Source organism: Sinohyriopsis cumingii, chromosome 3 (genome assembly GCF_028554795.1).
Source record: "Sinohyriopsis cumingii isolate HCF-2022 chromosome 3, ASM2855479v2, whole genome shotgun sequence".
Classification (NCBI taxonomy): Eukaryota; Metazoa; Mollusca; class Bivalvia; order Unionida; family Unionidae; genus Sinohyriopsis; species Sinohyriopsis cumingii.
Window position 1 is genome coordinate 99,812,767 of NC_142963.1, and position 20,193 is coordinate 99,832,959.

Genomic DNA, 20,193 nt, shown 5'->3' on the forward strand with positions numbered 1-20,193 from the left:
AGATATGCATGCGAAGAGAACCACGTTTTGATAAGATATGCGTGTGAAGAGAACAGCGTTTCTACTAAGATATGCATATGACGAAAAACCACAAGAACCACGTTTTACTACGACAATCATGTGAATAGCACCAACTTTTACTAACACACGCGTGTGAAGCGAACTACGTTTTACTAACACATGCCTATGAAGAGAGCTACGTTTTACAACCACATGCGTCAGAAGCGAACCACGTTTTATGAAGACATGCGTATGAAGAGAACCACAAAACCACGTTTTACTAAGACAATCATGTGAAGAGAACCAACTTTTACTCACACATGCTTGTAAAGAGAACCACGTTTTACTAAGATATGCGTGTGAAGAGAACCGCGTTTCCACTATGACACGCATATGACGAAAAACCACAAAAACCACGTTTTACTACGAGAATCATGTGAATAGTACCACCTTTAACTAACACGTACGTGTGAAGCGAACTACATTTTACTAACACGTGCGTCTGAAGAGAACCACGTTTTACGAAGACATGCGTGTGAAGAGAATCTCGTTTTACTAAAACTTGCGTGTGAAGAGAACTATGTTTTACTAAGATATGCATGTAAAGAGAAAAACGTTGTACTAAGGCATGCATATGAGGAGAACCACATTTTAGTAAGAAATGCATTTGAAGGGATCCATGTTTTACTAAGACATGCCTGTAAAGAGAAAAACGTTGTACTAACATATGCATGTGAAGATTACCACGTTTTACTAAGACATGCATGTGAAGATTACCACGTTTTACTAAGACATGCATGTTAAGATTACCACGTTTTACTAAGACACGCTTGTGAAGAGAACCACGAGAACCACGTTTTAAAAAGACAAGCATTTGAGAAGAATCACGTTTTACCGAAACAGTTCGATCATGCATTTGTTTGGTTGGTTCGATCACATGGCAACTGTATTAGAAACTTCCTCGTTCACTATGCAGTATTGTTTATATAGGCTTTTGCTGGACACAAGTGCATGCACTGCGACAATATGAGAACAGATTAACATGTCTTGTGTGGTCCTCTCTCTCTCTCTCTCTCTCTCTCTCAGAATATATAATTGATTGGACACGTTGAATGTTCATTTGACGTTTACCTGATAATAAAATCGCTAGTTCATTATATTCTTTTTTTTTTGGTGATATTTTTGTTACATCAACTAACAACACGCCTAATTAAAGTGCTGAATAAAGCACGTAATCAGAAAGCAATGAAGAGAAACTTTTAATGGTGATTCGTAAAGTGGAATTCCTCCTCAGCAAATCAATTGTGATTCGTATGAAGCATTCACCTGATGATGTCACAAGGACTCGACCAACGGAAACTACCGATGGCCTGTAAATGGTCGCGGGGTGGGGACACAATCTGATATATCTGTCCTGTCGAAATATCCTCCACCTTTTCCGTAAGGTCTTGTGAGAGAAGCATAGAACATAATTCGTCACCATGGAGAAATATATTCTAGCTAATTTCGTTGACATGGAACAATAACGCAGCTGAAGGGAAAAAAATCACAATCGAAACAATCTCAACCTTTGCTCACGAAGCATATGTGGTGCGACCAGCTACCGAGAGGCGAATCACCAAACACATTGGTAGTCCTACAACATCTTTGGAAATCATTGAAAGACCAGACGGAAATCGCCGAGTGATATTTGACATAGTGTAGCTATTCTGACATGTACATTTGAACTTAAATATCTCACTAACCGTTGACGCCGTCGAGTCGAAATCGTCATATGTTGTATAAACCACCAAGATGAATACTATGCAGGTAAATGGTACAGAGGTCTCAGGTCCACATGTAAGGCTTGCTCTTTACAACCAGTCGTTTTTAGTAGGTGTTTAAGATTTAGTTTATTACTTGCAGGAAGCAAATATATATTTCAATTTCACTACTTTGTGTCAAACAGCAGGTGTCTGTCCTTATTCAATATTTATTTTATCCATTTTTTGCTTGTACAAAATGTGAAGTTTCATGTTGATCTTGGAGTTCAAGGGTCCTTCTGTTTATTTCTTGAATAGAGCTGTGGATTTCAGATTCATTTCAGCCATCGTGTTAAAAAAAAACAGGTGCTTAACCTTTTATATTTTCACCAATATTACTGAATTCTTTCGTTATTTCCTTTTTTTTTTTTTTTTTTTTTTTGCTAATTATTTGGGGAGCAGGCAAATATCTGGGGAAACGTTTAGGATAGAGTTTAATGTCATGACCCAGCTGGAAAAGAACTAGACTTGTAGTATCAAAAGTAGGTCGCCATAAACGACGTTTAACTCTTCAATGACTTCTTTTACCCTGGGCATATGGTCAGTGTGCCATACAAAGCTTAGTGTACAGTCATGTGACTTTGTGTCTCGATCCATAATATTGCGTAGAATATTATTACGTCAAAAATGGGTCATTGTGACCTAGATTTTATGCATTCATGCCTGTGAGCTACCTTTTCATGTTAGTTTCTCATGTCAGTGGTACTAGTAGGGTTATGTCTATATAGCTTTGTCTAAGATATTTTGCGATATGCATGCCACCATAAATTCAAATGACTGTGACCTATATTTAATTGACTCACATATAAATCCCCAATTAAGGAGTGTTGTGTTGATAAGACCGCTTTCACCAACCTCTACTCTTTGCTGTAATCAATTTAATAAATGCTTAATTAAATTGTGCCCCCAAAAAGGCTACCCAGGCTGTCGGCCGGATGTTATTATCCTAAACCTTTATTTCTGATAAATATTGCAACAATAACAACTTGGTAATCGAAACAATTTGGTCTTCATCAAATGTTACCTGTTGGCAGTTGCATACAGGCGAGTTATGTCGTCTTCTGGCAGTTCTTATTCTATACTTACACTATCGGGATGCTAATTAGAGATAAAGGTTTTTTTTTTCTTCTTCTTGTTTTAACGATATTTTTTAACACTTGATAGGCTATCCATGGTACCCATTATATTTGGTGGAGCAAGACCCTGGGAAGAACCACCGACTCACTGGAAGCTATTGGCAAACTTTCTCACAGGCTTAGTTGGCTGAGCTGAAATTTAAATGAATGCAAACTGAGAGGAAATGTGATTGGTTTGATTAGAAGAGTGCCTGAGACCTCTTGGCCACCCGGGGCCCCCTAATTAGAGATGAAATCACTACACACTGCCTATACAAAAGATAACTCAGTGATAGGACATTTTGGCAACCCTTTATGCATGCAAACTGTATATCTCCTTATTTATTTATTTATTTATTTATTTATCCCTCTTTTCTTGCCGACGCATATGCTGCATAACTTATTTACTGAGTCGACGGACTAATTCCTTACTTACATGCTTACTTTGCTTGCTTGCATACTTACTTACTTATTTACATCAAATTACTTACTTATTTACATATTGACCAGCTCACTAACAGGCTCGCTCACTTATTTCTAGCCTCGGTGCCTCCCATGATGGAATTGGTAACAACAACTGCAATGGATCGGACGGCTATATAATGACCAACATAAATTCTCTGACAACAGGACTCATGGCATATAACCCATGGATATTTTCCGCCTGTAGTAGGGCTGAGTTCCGGAGCTACCTCCAAAATTTGGATATGTGAGTATTGTACTCAAACATACATTAGCACGATATGCGTATAACGTTTCTTGCAACAGATAGTATGGTTGAGGTGGAGGTTTATATACATCACAGAAACGTTGATCGAATAGAAAATACTTATCGCAGAACCCTTGTTGTGTACTATCTGGATCAAACTTTTTGTACAGTATGCTGCTACCTGAAGATTATTATTACATTTATTAAATTTCTGTTATTTACATCATGGTTTCGTCAGTTATTTAAGTACAGTAAGCGCGCTTTACCAATTCAAAAATACTGCTTATCTTTGTGAGAGCAGGATTTCTGTCTTTCGGGTTCAGTTTCATTCAATTTATGTAATAAAGATTTAATTTTGATATGTCTATTTATGCTGTATATTTTATATTAAAAGAAATTACAATTCAACACATATATTGCATTAAAGATATAGGTCAATAGCACTCCATCACATATCCCTTCGTTTATAAACATGCCAGTTAGGCTATTGCTGAGCCAGGTGCCGATATTGCAACATTGTAAATCTGTATTTATCTCTAAATGCCTGGTTAATGTTAAAATAGTTATAAGGTGGGAATCTGGACTGGTTCAAAGTCAGAAGTCAGTGACACGTTCCGTACTCCATGAGTACAACCCAGAGTCTGTATTGGATAAACAAGCGAGTTTATCCTTCAAATACGTTCCCCAATCACATTAATGTTGGGATGGGCATATTAGCCTGCTAACCCGCGAATCCAGCCCTCCTAAAAGACAAAAATCGTCTTTTTTCGTCCCATATAGACAAAAGGCAATACCTTCTCTAGCCACCGCCAGACGGCGCCATATTTTAGCATAGTAGTGATAACAAGATACATATTACCTCCGATAATCTAAGCCATCTTAGTCTTAAAAATGGAATATCCAACTTTTTAAAATTCGATTGACTTTGTCAACATTGTGGAGTTTGTCTATTTAAGATCACATTGCAACATGCTATCGTTGAACTCATTTTGTCATTTACAAGTTTGGTAGTAATTGGGGCCAACTGTTTCTCCTCGAGGAGCCAGAGAAAAAAGGCGGACAGTTGAAAGACTGAGACACAGAGAGAGGATGTTATTCATATGGCAACAGTCCCTGAAAACACGCCACTTTCTCTCGTAAGCCTTCAAAGTGGAGAGCCTTCATGCTGTCGAGATTCTCCCCACAACAGAAGGTTAAATTGTTTGTCTCGCAAGGACGTACCTCATGGTAGGTTGTTTACAGGCGGTGGGGAGGGTAGGTCAATGTCTAGAGTTAAGAGGCTTGAAAGCGGAGAAACGTGGTTTCTTGCCGAATCTGTATGGTTGCCTCTTAGCTTGTTTAGACTGTTGTCTCCTAACATTGGGTTGGGTCTATATTGCACATTTAACTGAAAAGATACCTTGTCCTTAGTCCGTTTATCGTCCCTCCGCAGTGGCGAGGGATGATTGTTTGAAACGCCTGCGTGGGTTGATTGGCGAGTTGGAGTGACAGTTCCTGAGCTGCCTGCCTCCAAACTTCAATTTTCCCACAAAGAGGAAGTGTGACCCAAACGGGTTCAGCCGTAAAGCCAGGGCATGATGAGGCTTGAGCGACGAGACTGCAGACATGCGCCACGTCGTATTAGGTCTAAGTTGGTAGAAGAAGTCGACGGAATGAAATGTTGAGCTGCCAGGTTAATGACTCTTATAAGCGTGCGCATTACCGGATTACTCCACGTGTCGAAAAATCAATGAGGCCAAATCAAACGACTATGTTCTGGACTAGGTTGGACGTGCCATGAAACACATTTTTGTCCACCTTATAAAACAGTGGAGCAGATATGTGAACTGCTGCTAGATTTGTTTATCAAGAGCTGGCAGATCAGCACTGAAGGCATTGTAGTGAGTTTTGTACCAGCGAGGTGAGAACGTCGCTGGTACTTGGCTTTCCCAAGGTCGAAACGTACCGATGCTGGTAAAAATGATCAACTAAATAGTTTACAAGTCACTATGTTCATATGCTCACAGACGTTTTACAAAATAGAAGTGTGTGACCTTTGCTTATATCCCCAGGTTAAGTAGAAGAAACTTAACCTTGATAGCACAGACATCTTGGTGGCCAGATTGGTAACACTTTCACTCAGGACCAATCCCATAGTGCAAAATGTATGTTACTGAAGGCTCCATGAGAATCACACCATTCCTGCACAAATATTCTTATCAAGGAAACTAATATCCACGTGTCCTGCACCCGAGTGCAATATGAAGGTGTGCGATATCGTAAAATACTAAACGATTCTGACAATGTAAAAAATGAGCAAAAAAGGAGCATATAATAATATAATTTTTTAAAAAGAGTTCTGTTTCTCCGAGATCTTACTAGATCACATTACTTAAAAATTCTCCCAGCCACCCCGCCATGCGAGCATCCTCGTTAGTATATCATGCAGCTTCCGGTGCCAAGAGGAAGTAATGTTCAAGAGTTATTGCCCTTTGTCTATTTTAGGTAGCAAAATACAATTTTCATATTTCGGTAGGGCTGGATTCGCTAGGAAGCAGGTTAATACCTCCATACTAACGTTAATTTGACTGGGCAAGTATTCTCTGAGAAACACAATTTACTTGAAAACTTGTTTTATCTACTCATGCCCACTGAATATATATATATATATATATATATATATATATATATATATATATATATATATATATATATATATATATATATATAATCATAGTGATCTCAACAGTTTCTATATCCATTTTAAGCAAGATTACTCTTAGGTCAAATCCCGAGCATGTAATCAAACACCCGTTGCAATTTATTTAACTACGTGGCTTTGATGATGATGACACATACTTACTTTTAGATATGAATCTACAATACTTAAGAAATTTAGCTTTTGTAAAAGCCTCCCCCACTTCTGACCAAGGGGTCATATAGAAACCGTTCTAAAGCCGCACCCTGCATTCCCATACCGTCCCCAGTCATATCCCAAATTTTAAAGGGTGTATCTTTAGAAATCTAGGAGAAGGTACGCTACATTACTAACACACAGACTGACACAATTACAATCAAAGACTACATAATCCTTGATTGTTTTTTTAAATGATTGGGTATAGAAATATCAGACGGATATATAAAGAGAAAACCTGATTATCAAATATTTATTTCTCGTTTTCTTTAAAGGAAAGAAAACTGTCTAAAAAGGATCGATGCCAGCAAATCCACAAACAACACATACGTTCTGCCTGGTACCCAGTATACTGCTGATAAACAGTGTATAATAATGAGAGATGAAAAAGATTCATATATGTGCAGGGTACATCTCTCTCTCTCTCTCTCTCTCAAATCTACTTTGTAATATTTAGCAATGTTATTAACCGGCTCACTTTTTTCAGAACCTTGCGTTGTTTTCTTCTTTATATGTATTTTTCATGAGTGTTTAATAGTTTTTACAGAAAAGTCCTCTTTTCTTTTCTTTTTTCCTTTTGTGAGCCTAACGTTGTCTTCTTTTGTCTTTTTTATTGCTGATGTGGTAACCTGATTTTTTGTTCTCAATAAAATTTGGAAAAAAGAACACTACCATGTTTTCTTGAACCTATGACTGACAGATTCAGAAATAAGCAATCTGAACAACGGCGTTATCAACAGTCTCACCTTTTCAGATGATTTTTTTTTAGTGTTAAAGTGGCTACTGTTTACAAATACAGTCCGTGTATTTTATGTCTTTTAACTTTTTATTGAATGTCTAATCCATATATTTATAAACATCCCATCACTTTTGCCATAAAACTTCAATGATCGTGTAACTCCTGTATAAAATATACTGACCAATTTAAAGTCGACATTTCCAAGAATCGAGTAACGTTTGTTACTCAAAAACAGAGTAAAGTTGATAGCGAGAAGGAAACCGATTATAACCACACACAAAAAACTTCCTATTAAAATTAATTAATTCTCTAAACGATGAATGTCTATAAGTAATCACATCCTTAAAAATGTAGGTAATATTTTTGGGGTTGGGGAATAGAATCGCCTGAAAGATTATAATCGAATCTGAACAAGAAAAATAAACACACTGGATATAGGTAATAAAACGAACAAGTTTTTACACCATTTTTAAGTAATAGATTATTGAGATTATGAATAAATGTTTTAAAGTGGTTTCTTATACCTACCACAAAGAAATCAGAATACATATTTCACCTTTTGACACTGGTTTTGTAATTTTCCCCGGATACTAATCATTAAATGATCCCACGCAAAGACAATGCCAACAACTGAACTTGCAGAATCATTGAAGCTACCATTGAAATTCGAATAAATCTGGGTGCAATTTTCAATACTGCATATTTATTTATCAAAACGATTTATTTCAGTCCCTTTATGAGAATTTTGATTACAGCACAATTTGCACGGGGATGTTTTGTCGAAAGTCTGGTTTTCAACAGTGTGAGATTTCCCTGCCAGCTGATGGAACTCCGTGTGCACCCAGAAAGGTAGTTTCTTTGCTTGCTTGCTTGATTACCTGATTGTTTGCCTATATGTATATTGTCTGTTTATGTACATATGTGTGCCTTGTTTTAGACAAATTATATTGTTCTTATTCAAATTTATATACTTCTGTCTCGTTTAAATATCTTTGTTCTTCTCCCTGTTCTTTCTTCACCTTTTTATTCATTCTAAACGTAAATGTTTGTTTCAGTTATGTTTGTTGTCAACTCCTTCTGTTCGTTTTTTATTATTTGTGCATATCTGTTTGTCTAATAGTGATATTTTATTCCTATGCGAATCTATCTATCCGTCTTTGTAACGCTTACCTTCAACTGCAGAAAGTGTCGCATTGAGTTACAGGTGATGGTAATGTTCAAAAGGTGAAACCTTTGAACAGAGTACTGATAAAAAGAGATATATCAGAACACATGGAATTAAATATCCTACTAAGAAAATAAGTGGTAATCATACCAAGTGTAAATTGGTATCTTAACATCTGATTTAACATCTCAGAATAACCACTTTTAGCATCTGTTATACAATTTTATTAGAACAGACATCCCCACAGACCTCTTTTCAGTCTGATAGACAGCTTGCTGCAAGTTATCACGGGTTGTATATTTACTTGTTGTGTTTGGTTGGTTAAACAAAAATTTGTCCTACCTGAGTCGGTCATCTATTATAACATAAACATTTATTATTTTTCAGTTATGTTTATATTTTCATTAAATTTCAGCATAAACTTATAACGTCACTTTCAATCATAAGGATGTTTGTTTTTATTTTTGAAAGGAAAACAAGGAAAAACTCTGTTTAAAAAAATACATACACTAATAAGCGATGCATTCTAAGCTTTTACAATGGAAGCTACGGCATCTTAAACAGTACCAGTTGTTGAGAAAGAAAGGTTAAACCACAGTCCACTTTAAGAAACTTGCATTGTTTCAATTGTATTTCAGTGGTGCATAAACGGCAGATGCGTACAGTCAGAAAGTGTTCCTTGTAAGTATTTTATTTATTTATTTATTTATTTATTATTTAGCATATTCTTTCTCTTTGTACCTAGGACAAATTTCATCAGTAATCGTTTCTTACTGGGGGGGGGGGGTCGTTGGCTATTATTGTCCATTTCGAAGATATGTAGAGCATGGTACAAATAGGTCACTAGCAACGAAGTATGAAATCAGCCAATGGTTTTGTTTTTGTATGGAAGGATTCTTCAAGGGCTTACCTCCATTAAAGATGCAAAATAGTATAGGCATGGTTATCCTGGACATCCATCTTCACATCTAGTGAGCTGTGGATCTAATTCAGCATGAATGGGTTCCCAAATTGCTTTGCGTCAGCTATCCAAGCCACCTTGTAAGTGGCAATATATATTTTGTATATCTTGCCTAATACAAAAGGTTGCTTGCCTTTGATGCTGCGTTACGATTAATATCAGTGTAATATTATGTTAAGGAGTGTAAATAACCAGTATAAGCTATAAAATTGAATCGGTAAAAAAGAACCTTTAGCGGTAGGTGCGAGATATGAAATGTCATTATCAACTTGGAAACAAATAAAGGAAAGCCATACTGAATAAGAACGATTATTCTTTTGAAAGTGACGATGAATCGTTAGGCTAAGATGCAATATTTTGCTTCATAATTGGTTGATAAAGCCATGAAAACTCATAACATTAAAAAAATTGTACTTCTCTGAAGATAATTTACATGCAACATGCTCTGTCTTGGAAATAGCCAATAATATCCAAGCAAACAAAACTGATTTCCAAGATAGAGGTAACTTGGTCTAGTCATGCACCATACAAAAAGTCAGCGAATGTAAAGCCAGCAGTATTGCTTGTGCATAAAACATTAAATATATCCTATAAACTTTTAAATTACTCTAGGATGACATCGCGAAAATAATAAAGCATGGTTTCAAAGCTGTGCATATTGACCTATATTGTGTCTCAAAGACCTTTTGCCCAACAAGACAACATGAATTATATACATTGTTGAATGTATTGTTGATGATATTATTATTATTATTATTATTATTATTATTATTACTGCTGCTGCAATTATTCTCGTTCTTTAAATATCTTTTATTCTCTTATTATTCTTTCTTTGTTATTTGTATTAATAATAATAATAATAATAATAATAATAATAATAATAATAATAATAATTTTGAAGTAGTAGCAGCAGCAGCAACAACAACAGTATTAAGAGCACAATTATGATGAACACCGTTACAGATCTTTAGCATTTGAAATCAGTATTTTGAAGAACCTGACAGGTGAAGCTATATGTGTTCATTTGGAACCTGACATGTGACGCTATATTTGTTCATTAGGAACCTGATACGTGAAGCTACATTTGTTTATTAAGAACCTGACATGTGAAGCTATATTTGTTCATTAGGAACTTGACATATTACGCTATATGTGTTCATTAGGAACCTGAAACGTGAAGCTATATTTGTTCATTAAGAACCTGACATGTGACGCTATATTTGTTCATTAAGAACCTGACATGTGATACTATATTTGTTCATTAAGAACCTGACATGTGACGCTACATTTGTTCATTAAGAACCTGACATGTGACGCTATATTTGTTCATTGAGAACCTGACATGTGATACTATATATTTGTTCATTAAGAACCTGACATATGACGTTATATTTGTTCATTTAGAACCTGACATGTAACGCCATATTTGTTCATTAAGAACATGAAATGTGACGCTATATTTGTTCATTAAGAACCTGACATGTGATACTATATTTGTTCATTAAGAACCTGGCATATGACGCTATATTTGTTCATTAAGAACCTGACATGTAACGCCATATTTGTTCATTAAGAACCTGACACGTGACGCTATATTTGTTCATTAAGAACCTGACACGTGAAGCTATATTTGTTCATTATGATACCTCATTGAAGGCAATGTTCAGCATCTGTTACCTTTATAACAATAAGAACACTTTTACATTTAATTTTTAATGTTTTTCTTCCGAGGTTTTCCGTTTACATCGTTAAAACTTGACCTTTAATAAGAATCAAAATTGTGCTTACGTGCCCTTAAACCCTACATACATACATACATACATACATACATACATACATACATACATACATACATACACACATACTACTGCTTCTACTATTCTACTACTAGAATTATTATTATTATTATTATTATTATTATTATTATTATTATTATTATCAATCAGTAACGTGTATCCATGGCGACCAAATGAATGCAGTACTAAGCTATGGAAAAGATTGTTCAACCTTAGTAACTCAATCACCCTGGCTCTGCTATCAAAGTTCAGTATGGGAAGTCTGTTGCGGGTCATGTCAGAGTGTATACACTGGTGTCAAAGGTAATTGTATAGTACGAACTAAACGTAATTAAAACGTAAACACAATTTTTATATCTTGTGTGCTATTAATTTATTTTAGTATCAAGCATAGTCCAACATTATTTATTGGGGCGTTCTACAGATATTACGAACTTCTGAAAGAGGGACAGGTGTAAAGCTAAATTGTTTGCATTTGCAACATGCACATTGCACGGAATGTTGGCATACCTCTATGCTACTTTCATATGTTGTGGCTGAAATTTGTTTCTATATTGAACTTGTGGAAACTGTACATGATCTAAGCAAACAGCTGACCAAAATGGCTGCACTCATGTGCGAGAAAAATTAGTCTGAATTAGTCCAAAGTACATGATCTTTAATGGCATAGTGGTTTAAAGCGCTCACAGTTACTGATCACTGCCATCTCACCTATGTCTGCGTGGGTTCGAGTCTCAGGCTCGGCTAACGTGGGTATGTAAGAAAGCTTGCCAGTAGCTTCTCGTGGGTCGGTGGTTCTTCCTGCACCAGTTATACTGGCCGCCATGTATAGCCTATCTTGTGCTGAAAATGGCGTTAATCCTTACAACAACAACAACAACAACAACAACATTATCTATACAGTTATTATAATAAGGAAAATGAATTTTGCCCGACAAGACAATACCAGCTTCTGAAAGTGCAATCAATGAACTATCAAATATATAAAATGGAAAAGGTTATCAGCTCTTTTTTTTTTACACTTTACCTCTGAAGTCCAAGAAATGAAAATGACCAAGCGGGGTTAGCATTGTTCTTATATGTGCACATCTGAAATTATACGTAGCTGTACAACCCATACCAGATCAATCAATCATGCACCATTAAAAGTCCTTTTAACAATACACAAGATATACAAGGTCTTTTTTAAATAGCCATTATAACCAGTGAGGAAAACGAATGAAATTCTTTCTCTTTAAAAATCTAACCTTATGCAAAATACGGAACTGTGGACCGCCACCTAAACTATTTCTCATAAAATGTACATTTATGAATGTAAAATATGGATACTCGTATAGTCCTACTAGACTCTCCTACTACAAGTCTACTTTAATTCACTACACTTTACTTCACTCCATTATTTTCCACTCTTCACCATTCCACTCTACTTCACTGCAGTCAACTTCACCCTACTCTGCAAATATTAATCAATGTCACTTACCATGTTTTTATTATGTAGTTTTGTTATTACCTCCATACGTATGGGCACATACAGCACTGTCCTGTGTAACACAACATTACAGTACCTGTACATATTACAAATCTTTGTCTACTTTGCCTCCACTTTTTCACTTGGATGAGCTCTTCTTTGACCCCCTCCGGTGGCCTAGTGGTTAGAGTGTCTGCCTCTTATGCGGGAGGTCGCGGGTCCGAACCGGGCTGAGTCATACCAAAGACATATAAAAATGGTACTAATGGCTACATCGCTAGGCACTCATCATTGCGAAGTTAATGTTAGAACTGTTCGGCCTGGTGTCAGGACAATGTGACTGGGTGGAACATCAGGCTATGTGTCTGTGGCATGATACCCTAGTGCTAGACATCACTATAAACTGTCACACTGCAGACATCGTAGCGATATGACTGAAAAATTGTTAAAGCTAAGTTACAAAACTAAATCACACAGAGAGAGAGAGAGAGAGAGAGAGAGAGAGAGAGAGAGAACAACTGTTTATGGATTTTAACCACACTACTCCACTCCGTGCAGCTTTAAACTCTCAAGTTAAACACCAGTATATTGGTTTCTCACCATTGTAACAGAAATCTAGCTGATTTCCTAACTTTAATCTCAGTCTTGTTGTTTTAGCCATGGTGTTCATGCGCAAAGGACTATTTTCAAAGGGAAAAAAACTTGTCTTCTGCTGTATCTGATGAAGTTGTTATAAATTCAGACACAAACAGCAACAGCGTAAGAAAAAGAACTTCACTCATAAAGCGATTTAAGGTCTTTCAAACTTTGATAACACACCATACAAACATTTTGAGAAGCACACACAAGCACACAAAGTCGAGCTATTTGATAGATATCATAAATGAAAGCTTACATATAACCACAAAACAGCTAAGGCCATCAGTGATGTTCACATGAATAAACTGAATCATCACTGGTGTCCCCTAACACATCAACTTTATTAAACACTTTCTGGTTTGAAACTATGTTGCACTCTGGGATGCTAGAATGCGGGTGAAAAACACAGTGACTTCAAGTGGGGTGATGATCCTTTAAAGGAAGATTGTGGACTATATTTCAAGTTTAACAAGAATCAGACAAAGACAATGACAGGGTAAGATATACAAAAATACAAGGAATGAATAACCAAGAATTTACACTAAACCCACTTTCCAGATAGGTGTACTGTATCTATAAATGTTATAAGAACAAATGTCGCTGTGAATTTTGTGACCTCAACATTCCTTGCCCATGTAACGCATGTGGATCCACCTGGGCCAAATGAGAAACAGATTTGTATGGGGACCAGTTGGGGTTCGAAAGCTGAGTACCTTCATAAAAGAAAAAGGCTGTGAAAACAAACTTGCCCGATATTTCTTCAAAACATATCACATAAAATCATGCGTGAGAAAATATTTATGCTAGAAACTTACCAAAAATACAGTTCCAGGTACACTGGAAATATAAAATCACTGGCTACGAAAATCTAAACTGTCTAAACAGCTATAACAAAACCATGAATAACAGAAATGTCAAACCTGCTTTCTTCAAATTTTGTCAAACACCCATAATTCACCCCAGTCAAATCAAACATAATCGTGCAAATTCAAATGGAAATTCCGCACTTACTGATTAGTAGTTTACGCATCAGTCCAGATGCTGTTCAACAAAAAAGTTTAAAGGTATCCGTATCAAAGATATTAATTACTTATTGTTATTATCGTATGACATTCATCGATTAAATATGATATTGCAGTGATAACATAATTTTTTATGTTAACTTTCTATTTTCTCATGCTTATAACTTGTGTACTTAAGGTCGGTAGGTTACCCCACTGCCCTGACTGACATAACCATATCAACGCGAGGTGTTTACAAAAAATAGCATCTGACACGAGATGATTACTATGCAATACTTGCAATACGTAACAGTTATTACTTTCTTCTAGGTTTTTCCTTTTCTAAGAGCGTCATATATAGCTAGGTTATAATTAGATAGCTATTCAGAATTTCATAAAAACAATGTAAGACATGATGATGTATTCAAAAAGTGAGAAGCTACAACAGTACCTGATGAATAATCTGTCTTGAATCTGGTAACTTTATTGCAAAAAACAGGGTTATTTTAATTTGAATGCAAAATTAAGTCAGAAAATAATTTATATTGGAGTTTGTACCAACACAAGGAAATCCTAGCCGTGAAGTAACATTATTTGTCTCTCGCAAGGCGGGGCGACAAATGATGCAACCCCTTGACTGTGAGTTCCTTGTCTAAGTGCAAATACCAGCAAAGATTCTATTAATTCCACCAAACTCATTTCCTCCCACTCTCTTTCATTCACTCCACTCTGCTAAAAGTCACGCTGTTCATGACAGTGTTTTGTTCAGACTTAGGTAAATGATAATGATTTCTTCAAACTTTAGGATGTGAATATGGCGACAAAAACGACTGCCAGTTCATAAAGAAAAATCCATTTGGATGCTATAACAATGTAACAGCAACTAGCGCCTGTTGTAGAACGTGCGAAGTCCTAAGGAAGCCGAATTCTCCCGTTGGTAAGTTCTCATTACAAAATTATCAATCGCATCCACGTACATATGCCACTGATACATACGTGTGTGTGTGTGTATATATATATATATATATATATATATATATATATATATATATATATATATATATATATATATGTACATATGCCACTGATACATACGTATATATATATATATATATATATATATATATATATATATATATATATATATATATATATATATATATATGCATGCATGTATACATGCATACACGTTCAAATACTTACTTACATAACTTGCGTTTAACCTGTACTGAATGTTTTCACTTTCCACAAAATTACAAATTTATTTACTTTATAATTGTCACATCTGGTTCATTTATAGATTTCAAAATTGTTTAAATAACTAAGCCAAATATAACCATATAAAATGTTGTTGTTATTTGTCTTACTGCTATTATTTATTTTATTATATCTTGTTTATGAACGTAATCAAAGGTATAAATTTGACTGATTAAACAAGTCTCCAGCCCTTGACTACTGACATCATAGATTATGGACTAGATAACAGATTATCTGGCAAATAAGTATCTTGTTTTGGGTTATCGCCATGATAGATTATGAACTAGATAACATTTTGACTGGCAAACAAGTCTCTTGTCTTTGACTACTGCCATGATAGATTATGGACTATATAACATTTTGACTGGCAGACAGGTCTCTTGTTATCCACTATTGCCATGATAGATCATGGACCAGATAACCGGTTAAATAGATAATGACTAGATAGCAGGTTAAATGGTAAAGTTATTGAGATCAGTAACTGAAATAACTAACATTGTGAAACTCAGCTTAAAGTACTTCATTATCACACAAGGTACATAGTCTTTAAACCATACAGTGTATGTTTACTTACGAATCGAGTCTAACTGCAAACTGCACAGACTCACAAGTCAAGAACAATGAAATATCAAATCAGGCTGAACTGTTTTAGAACTGATTTTGAAACAGTATGTTTGTTGAAATAAAATTAATATTCAGGTGATATAATTTTTTAATAATTGAGTGTGTGGTGTAGCTCACAAAATTAGAATCTATGCCTTACATTGATAAGACGGTAAAGTTTTCATGTGTTCACATGAAAAAAAAGATTTTGGAATGAAATAAATGTGTGTGTGTGTGTGAGAGAGAGAGAGAGAGAGAGTCAGTAACAAGCGTTGACACGTCAGTAATCTACGTGATAGTCAGGTACATATTATATGTGTAGTGTGCATAGGGTTCATGCTAAAATCTGAAAAATTATATTCTGTAAAGTGTTCTTCGAATGTTTCATATGTTACATAGCCTTGAAAAATTAAACGCAACTAAAGATTATAAGTTGTCTCAAATAGTGTCTTCCTTCGTAGTTGGACTTTATTATAATATCGATGAAACCTTTCATTGATTCATCCACTCACTCCTTATCTCATCATTGAAAGTCATTTAATGATGAATTTAGTCACACTTTGCAATAATGTTAGTTTCACTATATATGATATTTTAGCTCCTTTAGACCTATTTTAACTAGCTTTTCTGTATCTCAACTTTTTCTAGTTGAATAATTTCCTCGTTTGTTCTAGTAATTAAGTGATAAATGTCAAATTTTTGTATAATCAGCACTTCAGTTTTTTTATATTTTAGTTGTCTGATGAAACAAAATCAATTAACGGAATTGATCACATTTAATGTTTGCTCTGATTTAGAGTTTTGTTTCAGTCTGATACAATTCTGATTATGCCAAATATTTTATTTTCATTCCACATCTTTGCTGAAGTGATTTGTTTTTTCTTCGATTTTTACATTTTCCACACAGTATGTTGCCCCCATGCCTGAGGTCCAATATTTTGTGTAGGGCTTACGAACCCTGGAGCTCCTTCCCCCTCGTTCCCGTACATTTCTCGTGGAATAATAATATCTGTCTTAGACGAAGGAGGGTGGCGATTACCATTTTGACATCTTTGTGTTGTTTTTTCTCAGTTGGCAGTGGTACATAAAATACATTGACTGGCCAGCTTAAACTGGATCATTTCAGGAAAGTCTGTCCACCAGTGCCAGGTCAACTAGGGTACAGGCATATTATAGTCGCATGCATCAATGCAAACTTTAAAAGATTAGGTTTTATCAGTACTCTAGGAAAGCACGAAATGTTAATGCAGCAGCCGTATTCTACATCACTAGGATTTAAGATGATGGTTGCCTAAACGGCTCATTTCATGCACATATAGCAGCAATTGTGCAGCAGTCATATACATAAAATCATACCCATCGTAAGAATTTCTCTAGACTTGAAGCATGTCGTTAGCTATTTTGATCAACCAGTAAAGATGTGAAGACCCTTCGCAATGGCTACCTTATTTGGTCTGTGCATATGAACCCAAAGTTCTTCTGGATGTCCCATTATTTTCGCACGTTTGGAACGGTGCAACAAATGATTATATAAGCAGCATAAAATGTCAAAATTGTTTCAAAATGAAAGTGTTGTAGTTAACATTATTAAGATATGCAACAGATGTTTTCTTGTTAGTGCCCTTGTTCCTTGGAGCCATATCATATTCTATAAAGAAAACAGTTTAAAATATCACTTGATTATCAGATACTAATATATTATTCCCCATTGTTTCCATTTGTTCATCCTCAGCATTTGAGATTTGGTATATAGCGCTTGCAAAAGCATTTAAGTCATTTAAGATGCAACCTATGCCTTTGAAATCTGATACATATTCGACAAACTCCGTGGTTTTATCGAGTAATAATCAGTACAGAAATGGAGTTTCATTGCCGAACATGTCACAAGAAATATAATAGTTGTTATCGCAGCTAATACAAATGTAACATAATAAATTATTATCTGAGAATGAGTTTGAAAGTAATTTTAATATTGTGTAAAAATACGGAAATGATCTTGAACTGTTTTTAATACAGCAATAGAACATCGGGTTTCATATGGCTTTCTGCCCCAAGAGGAAAAAAAATCTCACAAGGTTCATGTTGTTACGAATGATAAGAAAGTTAACACTCCTAAACAAGAGAAAATGATCAATAATGTTATGAGAATATTGAGTATCTACCATCTAACAAGGTCCAAATTTTAAAACTCTTGAAATGTATCAAATAGCAAGTCATCCTTTCAGAATCCAACAACATTCGTTTTTACTGTTGTTATATTTTCAATAATAACTTGTAACTTTCAAATCTTTCTTTAATATTTCTTCGAAGTTATCTGTCTCCTTATGTATAGGTAATATATCTACTTATGTCATAAACAATTTTATCCACTACCATTTTTACTTTTAGCTATAGATAGAGAGTTAGTGCATCAACCATTTACTCTGAGGAAGCACCGTAAATCCGCCATTAATTGGTTTGGCTAATATAATTATTTGGTTATTCGGGCTAATTAATACTAAGTCATTATTAGGTATTGTTCTTCTTGTAATAACCGGTATATTGTTATACTTTCAAAATTTATCTTCATCAACACATATTTAAGAGTTGCTTTCTCTTGAGATTTTCTGTTAATTTTCTTTCCGAAGAGAACGTTGTAAGAAGCTTGAAGAATTCCTTCGTGAAATCATTGGTAGTTTCAATAATAAACTTTATTTTAAAGGATTTTATCCTAGCTCAAAACTAATCATTCATCTCAAACACAAGTGAATATAAGGCTTCTTATTTCTGTAGTGAATGAAATATATTTTCTTTGTTCATAAATGTGCTTCAAAGTTTTTGTACAGTTCGATTTGTTCCCTTGTTATTTTCTATCAGTTTTTTCTGTAAGTGTGACAATTCACTGTCTTCTTGAATTATTTCTTTTTGCTTTTAACTTCCTAATCAGCTTAAGGGATACTACGAATCTTGTAATTATCTGATCATTGCAGCAATTTTTGTTACATTACTTTCCTTATTTCTTCTTCATTTAGCCATCTTTTGGTTTTTTACTAGCATGTATTGGAGCGTGGTCTAATCATATGGGCTACTGTAAGCATGTATTGGGGCGTGGTCTAATCATGGGTTACTGTAAGCTTATTTTGGGGCGTGGTCTAATCACATGGGTTACTGTAAGCTTGGTACGTGATACACTATCTTGACACTGATATGTCGTAATCTCCATCGTTTCTCATTTTGTCATTTTAGCATAATTAGAATGTTGGGGGATCGCTATTGCGTATTACGTGGTATCACGCAAATTCATTCACATACACCTACTTCCGTCATCAAAAACGTGTCATAATCCCTTAGCAACTCTCATTCCATATTGCTTATCTTTACATACATCAATAAGTGTTATAAGGTTTAATGGATGTACCGAAAACGTAGATGAAAAACATTTGATATAGAAGGAATGAAAAATGTATTGTTTGGTTTTCTGGCCTCATTTTGATGAAACTATCAAGCAATTTTAACTGTCTTTGCAACTACTTATGTATTAATCTTGACGGGATTCGCTTTTGGTCAGAAATTTCTACTGAATAATTATATGAAAAAACGTTACAACTCTTTCTCATTTAAGTCTGGCATGAATCACTTTAATTATTTGGACGGACGCTAAAAGATAGACGCCATGTATCAATTTAACGATGAATTGACTTGTTCGATGCTTTAGAAGATTTAGAAAGCTATTGAATCTGATTTCTATTTAGGCTTAGTTGTCAAGAATAAACCCGCAAATTAAAGATGTTTTCACTCTTTCTTGTTTATCTGTACCATTTTTGTTACGTCTGTCACACTCGCTGACTTTACTTTCATTTGTGAGTTGGAAGCATGAATTCTTCATGCACTTACGTTCATACTATCTTCTTCCATTTATTTTAACACTGATATTTTCAGAAGATCAAATATATTAAAAGAATCACCATTTCATTTATATTTAAAAGTTCACACTTTTTCCAGTTCATTATCTTAGTCTTGAAAATCTACTTTACTTTGTAAAATTCATTTTATATGTTAGACGCTG

At 35.0% G+C, this 20,193-nt stretch overlaps 1 protein-coding gene across 1 annotated transcript in view; it reads left to right on the top strand.

Annotated features, from left to right (window-relative positions):
• The window catches only part of LOC149803387 (uncharacterized), a 98,815-nt gene that overhangs the window by 26,147 nt on the left and 52,475 nt on the right, over positions 1-20,193 (top strand). Inside the window, exons 11-16 of the mRNA XM_089953924.1 lie at positions 3,459-3,626; positions 6,795-6,927; positions 7,988-8,107; positions 9,062-9,104; positions 11,331-11,483; positions 15,094-15,225. Coding sequence (XP_089810050.1) covers positions 3,459-3,626; positions 6,795-6,927; positions 7,988-8,107; positions 9,062-9,104; positions 11,331-11,483; positions 15,094-15,225 — 749 coding nt within the window. The remainder of the gene's footprint in view (positions 1-3,458; positions 3,627-6,794; positions 6,928-7,987; positions 8,108-9,061; positions 9,105-11,330; positions 11,484-15,093; positions 15,226-20,193) is intronic.